This window comes from Limulus polyphemus, unplaced genomic scaffold (genome assembly GCF_000517525.1).
Source record: "Limulus polyphemus unplaced genomic scaffold, Limulus_polyphemus-2.1.2 Scaffold5372, whole genome shotgun sequence".
Classification (NCBI taxonomy): Eukaryota; Metazoa; Arthropoda; class Merostomata; order Xiphosura; family Limulidae; genus Limulus; species Limulus polyphemus.
In genome coordinates this window covers 1-7,000 of record NW_013670982.1, presented here as the reverse complement: position 1 = coordinate 7,000, position 7,000 = coordinate 1, and the positions used below count along the sequence as shown (strand labels likewise).

The 7,000-nt window shown below is 30.8% G+C and overlaps 1 protein-coding gene across 1 annotated transcript in view; it reads left to right on the top strand.

Moving 5' to 3' along the window:
* Window positions 1–6,056, top strand: part of LOC106472482 (inositol-trisphosphate 3-kinase homolog) — a 13,321-nt gene extending 7,265 nt beyond the window's left edge. Inside the window, exons 6-8 of the mRNA XM_022401064.1 lie at window positions 423–596; window positions 1,502–1,675; window positions 2,904–6,056. Coding sequence (XP_022256772.1) covers window positions 423–596; window positions 1,502–1,675; window positions 2,904–2,945 — 390 coding nt within the window. The 3' untranslated portion in view covers window positions 2,946–6,056. The remainder of the gene's footprint in view (window positions 1–422; window positions 597–1,501; window positions 1,676–2,903) is intronic.
* Window positions 6,057–7,000: the final 944 nt, after the last annotated feature.

Here is a 7,000-nt window from a genome sequence, read left to right as displayed (position 1 = left end):
CTAAACTCCCATTATATGTGGGTAACATGCGAGTGGTATGACCTAAACTCCCATTATATGTGGGTAACATGCGAGTGGTATGACCTAAACTCCCATTATATGTGGGTAACAAGCGAGTGGTATGACCTAAACCCCCCTTATATGTGGGTAACATGCGAGTGGTATGACCTAAACTCCCATTATATGTGGGTAACATGCGAGTGGTATGACCTAAGTGTTGTTTGAGATAAAGAAAAGTTTGCAAGAGAAAATATCTTCATTTCAATACACAAATTTCAGTAGGACACCTAATGTTATTGTAATTCTTGAAAGGTTTGGTTATCAACAAGGAACTCTCCAAATGAGTTATTTTTATACAGTTTACACTTGCTGCCAGGTCTGAAAAATTGGAAATGATAGCTTTCTCTTGTTTTTATTCTTAGGCTGAAGGCAAAGCTCCTATGAAGAACCTGAAATCAGTAAAAACAGAAGAAGAAGTCAAGAACATTTTTATCATGTTTTTTGGAGAGAACCTAGTGCTTTATGAGATGATCCTAGAAAGGCTTAAGTTGCTAAGATCAAAGTTTGAAAAGTCTCCCTTCTTTCAAACTCATGAGGTACATTAAACCTTATGATTATGTACAGAATTTCAGACTTGTTTTGTAAAAAAAGGTGTTGAAGAAATAGACAACAATCAAACTAAAATAGTAACCCTGACAAAATTTGTTTCCAATTGTTTTATTACATTGATTCATACATTATTATGATAAAATTGATACAAGGCTTTAATATTACAATTTTAAGCAACATTTGCATGAAGTTTCATTGTCTTTTGTCTTGTAAAATACAAAAGTGTGGCGTAAAAATGTGTATTTGACTTTGAATTGAGTTAAATGTATTTATTATTTCAATTATTCAAGTTTATATTTTGTTAATATTAAAATGTTAGAATTCAGGGTACTTGTGTAAATGTAATTAAAACATTCAATGGTTTCAAGACAGTCTACATGTTTTCTACAGGTCACATGATTCAATGTTAAAAAATGTCATGTCTGTTTTGAGACCTTTGATGTTCTCATAATAAAGGTTTTAATTGTGTACTTAAGAAACGGGCCTGGCATGGCCAGGTGGTTAGGACGCTCGACTTGCAATCTGCGGGTCGCGGGTTTGAATCCTCGTCACACCAAACATGCTCGCCCTTTCAATCGTGGGGTCTTTATAATGTGACAATCAATCCAACTATTTGTTGGCAAAAGAGGAGCCCAAGAGTTGGCTAGCTGCCTTCCCTCTAGTCCTACACTGCTAAATTAGGGATGGCTTGCGCAGATAGCCCTCATGTAGCTTTGCTTGAAATTCAAAACAAACAAACAAAGAAAACTTAAAAAACATTGATCATTTTAGTGTTTTAACTATAATATACATATTAAAGAAATGAGATATTCCAATTACTTTTAAATCTTCCTTCTTTAGGTGTAAAAATATTGATTTTCATTTTATAACTTTAACATTTTTGTATCTCCAGGTGATAGGCAGCAGTTTGTTAATAATCCATGATGGAAGAAAAACTAATGCTTGGATGATTGACTTTGCCAAAACCAAACCTGTCCCCAGAGGCTTTTGTATAGGTCATTTTAGTCAGTGGGTTCTTGGAAATCATGAAGATGGTTACCTGTTTGGTCTCAATAACCTTATATCTGTAAGTAACTGTAAATTTCATAATAGTATCACAATATCCAGTTTTAGTCATCAAAAAAGAATGTTAGTTTGGTGTTTAGAGCATTGAAAATCTGAAGATATTCTGTTCCTGCTTTACTGTGAGTGGATTGTGGAAAAGGTTCATTTACTAGCCTTCTTTTTACAGTTTTATATTAAAAATTTTAACTGGTCACCATTCAGATCTCTTGGCAGATCAATGTTTGCAAATTAGAGCCTGTAAAATGTTGACTTGAGCATTATCCTTCTAAACTATTTCTTATGCAAAGTTTACAATCAATTATTAAGTATGAAAATTTTAAGTCTGAAAGAATGTGGACACTCAAACAATAAAGAAAATTAATTGGCAAATTACACAATAAAATAATTTGTATTATAATTTCATATGAATAAAATAATATCAGTAATGGATGAGATGAATGGTAACTGATGTTCCAGTATCTGGAGATCAGTTGTATCAGCTTCTCTGGAAATTTTACTATAAATAATACATTCTGTAGAAGAAAGACATATTAAGTGTATAACCATTTCTTTAAGATAAACTAATAATGTGGTCATGAGACAGCTACAGTTGAGACTATTAAAGTAGAATAGTAATTAATCATTGCTCTAGGTTAAAAAGTAAACATTTCATTAAAACCTGTAAGTCTCTCAAGGTACCTTATCAAGAAAATAGAAGAACACCTTTACTGCTGCTGGTTTTATAAAGTTGAAAATAGAAAAATAATTTACTTGTAAATTTTTGTTCTTCATACCTAATATCTTATATTTCTTTTCATGCTGAAAACCCAGTGTTACATTCAGAGTTAATTAATAATACGATCAGGTTTATATTTTAAGTAACACAGTGACTCTTTAGGCTACCATAGGTTGTACAGTGATCTTAATAAAAGGGTGGTTTATTTCGGAAGAGTGGACGTTGCATTTTACAGATACAACATGAAACTGTGTAGTATAAAAATGAATTGTTCGTGAGTGATGTAAATTATATATTCTTCTTTTCCTTTTTTCTGTTTCCACTGTCTTTGTTGCTCTTGTAAAGTAATTTGTGTTTTTAAGATGCAACATGAACTTGTGTAGTATAAAAATGAATTTTTCGTGAGTGATGTAAATTATATATTCTTCTTTTCCTTTTTTCTGTTTCCACTGTCTTTGTTGCTCTTGTTAAGTAATTTGTGTTTTAAGGATGCAATGTTTGTACTGTATTTTAGATTTTGGAAACCATTACTGCCAGTAGGTGTTCGTCAACCTGACTTGCAGCTTCTAACAGAAATGACCGTCCCAGTCTTGGACTATAAAACCTGCTAATCAGGAAACCATGCGGATATTAGCTAGCATGTACAGCTACAGTCAGTGATGCTGTTCAAGCAAGTTGGCAGTTTGTAAATACAGAAGTTGGTTGTCAAGGGTGTGGGCCAATATTTTCTGCAGTTAGAGGTATACTGTATTCAAGTATGGGATGTTGGATGAATAAAAACAAGCAAACATTAATACCAATTTCGTTTATATTATTGGATATTTGTTATGGTATACAGATTATGGTAGGTCATGAATTAAAGTTGAAGTTAGTGAATTTAGCAGCAATTGATGGGATATTTTCTGAAGAGCAGCTTGGTTAGAGGAAGAAACATGCACATTTTGTGGTTTTTGTGATTATTGTATTACTTTAAAAAAATTGTTAAATACTTTCTCGGTGTATTTTTATTCGTAGTACATTGCTGTATTGTTTACTAACGTCATTATTTTAATATATTTATCCGTAGTCATCTTTAATGAACTACTTGAAAATTCAAATCTGACTTTACAAATCAGTAGTGATCTTAAAAAAAATAATTAATAATAGGTTAGTGTGTTTTGATCACTGAATATTACAACCATTTTAAGAGTCCTGTTTTTCTTAACTAAATTGTTAGTCAAATATCACAAAACATACTTCGTACTTAAGGTACCTTTTTAGAGTGTTTTAGCTACCTCAAAACCAAACATACTTATTTATGTGTCATTTTTCCTGCACACCCTAGCGTGTTGGTAAATTTTTTTGTGATTTCCTTCTTTTTAAGAGCATTTCTAAAAAAGAAAAAGGTGTTTAGGACTAGACTTTTCATGAAAGATAAACTGTTAATCAATATGGTAATTGCTATTAGTTATTATTAGCATAGCATAATAACTATTAATAGTTGATCTGTAGAATAATTGCAACATTACAATTTTGAGAATTTTGTAAGGACCATGCCGAATATATAAAGTGTATTTTCTGAGTCCATGGAATTTGTATTTAAAAAAAAAAATGGGGGACACTTGAAAAATATAATGTGTAAATGGTGTGTTATTATATAACTAAACAAAATTAAATGTTCACCTTCCATTTTTTCAGAGTAGGATTATAATGATTAAAGTAGTGATACTCGATCTATCTATAAAATAAATTATGAAGAAGAACACTCAATTGTTACTTTATTCCATAATGTCACTGCTGGCTTTGGAGCTAGATGCTAAACCTACAAAAACATAAACGCTTTCAAATGTTGTGTAAAATAGCAACAAATGATATTGTTAAAAATCTGCCTAGATTTTGTTTAGAGCATAACTAATGGTCTCTATAAATTCATTAATAATGACAAACATCAATAAACACGCAAACTGGTGATGTTATGTAATGGAATTGTTGTTTTTAGTTCTTTAAACACAATGTATGTTATGTATATGTGATGTTGGACATTAGGCTTATAACTGTTACAATTATATTAACTGGAAAAAAGTAACATTTTTATTGTAAGCCAAGGAAATAGTTTTGCATGAGAATATAGAGTATTTGAAGACTTTTGTAATTATTTAGTAGGATTAAATTACAGTTTTGGTATCATTTGATATATGAAATAGGAGATTTGTTGTTTTTTCTACTTAAAATTATGATGTTTGTGTTGAAGCAACTTGCACTTGTTGAATATGAATATTCAATGACATATTTTTCTCTAGTATTTGTTTCTGACCTATAATTTTGTTTGTTGTACAGCGCAAAGCTAAACGATTGTGTTGTTCCCACTGTGCGCTCTGAAACCCGACTTGTAGCATTATACGCTATCAAACTTACTGCTAAGCCATCAGGGTACCTGATCACTAATATTCATACCTCATGTGGCACACAAAATACCTAGGAAAGATATGCAAGCTATAGAACAGAACTGAATTATACGAATGATATAAAGTACCAAATTGATAAGGAAAGTAGCTAAGGTGGTGACATTGCCAGCATCCCGTGACTTATTGCTTTTACAGTCACGATTTGGAATTGTTTTGTTTTGTTGCAGTTGTGGCATACTCAAATCTAGTGTGATACATGTTGATTCCAGTGTTTATTATATACAAGTTCATAAAAAAAAACATTAAAAAAAAGATGGAAGTGTGAATAAACAGGCACTTGACAATAACAGGACTAATATCAGTGTTCTTAAGCCTAGCAGTGGTACTACATAGGTTGGGTATACTTGGAGGGGTAAAGGTCAAAAAGGTTAGGAACCAGTTCAAGCATGCCTTTTAATAGCCCAATATAATTATGTTCATGAACAAAGTCTTAATTAATTTAAAATATTATTCTTTAAGGGTTGTCTTCCAGCAGTTTATTGGATGAGTGTTGTACTTTTTTGTTAGTGTTATTATATCATAAATAACTTAAAAGTAGTAAGATGTAAGTTCTAAAAATACATTTCTATTTCATGTAATTGTTAGTAATGGCTAGTCTTCATACTTGCAAAATCCCCCACAAATAGTAGAGTATATTTGTAACACCACTTGCTAAAATATTAAACATTAAAATAACGAATGTATCTTAACTGTCAGTCGGATTCCGTTTACTGTAAAACAAAGATATCACTTGTCATTTCTTCTGCTTTAGGTTGACTTCCAGTTATATTTGGTCTTGGCTTAGTGTGCCCTGATATTTCTGTAATTTTTATTGTTTGTGCGATAATTTTTTTTCCACATGATGATAGCTATGAGATGAAGTTTCAGAATTGTTGTTTAATTAATGTCATTTTAAGTGCAAGTACTGATTTAGAGTAAGTAGTTTTCTGTGGACTTTATTGTTATTAACTCACTCATGGACCGAAAAAAAAGTTTTAACCCCTTAGACATCAACACAACAAAAGTGAATGAAATACCTCAGCATTTACAGATTAAAACCTACTTAGCTACAGTATTCATTATTTGATGCTTAACTTTTGAAAGATACACACTAGAGCTGTAGAAGACTAGGAGTGCCTGAATAGTTTATTCTTAATAATGTGTACTTGTATTTCAGATTTCTATTTCAGTGTATATACTGTGTATTGTATTTATTACACTGTAATAATAAACATTTTCATGTATATGTTTGTTTGTGAATTATATTTTCTGTTAACCTATATAACTAGAAACGTAAACTTATTGATTAGAGCTAGACAATTAACTTGATGTAATCAGTTACCCGTGAAAATCAATGAATTACTTGAAATGATGATTAAGTTGATTAATGTCACAAAAATAATCAACTAATTGCAAATAGTGTTTCCAATTTTTACTAGTTTCAATTATTCGACGAAATAATAACTATCTAATATTTTTCTATTTATTTTGCGTCAAAAAATTATTTTTTTCCAGTTTCCAAAAAAAATCATATTTTCACCTGAAAATCATATTTTCACTGGCTATAGCCAATGTTTTTCCGCAAATTTTGAAAAAAATTGTTTTCCCTCATATTTCAATACAAATATGCCCTTGATGTAAGAGTTTCAATATGAATATCGTTTCATCAAAATTCCCAATGGTTATTTCATAATGTGTTATCAAAATTTTGGCTATCTTCTATTTTGTCTTCATTTATTTTGTAAACAAAGAAGAGCTTTAAAATAAAGTATTCTCAAACAAAATCCCAACACCTAAAAGGCCATGACGTCTTCTTGTAAAATAATCTCAACCTTTTGGTTCCTTTTTACTCTGGGGTAGCGAAAGTTCATTTATTAAAGCATTTCACGGGACACAATATTTTTCGTCAATGCTATAATGTCACAATTTTAAGTTTTTCGATGAAATAGGTTGTAGCCGATAATTTTTTATTTATTTTGCGTGAAAAAATTACTTTTTCCAGTTTCTAAAAAAAATCATATTTTCACTTAAAAGCCAAGGCTATAGCCCATGTTTTTCCGCAAATTTTTCTTGTAAAATAAAGTCCACCTTTTGGTTTGTTTTTACTCTGGGGTAGCGGAAGTTCATTTGTTTTTTAGCTTTTCACGGGACATAATATTTTTCGTCAATGCTATAATGTCACAATTTT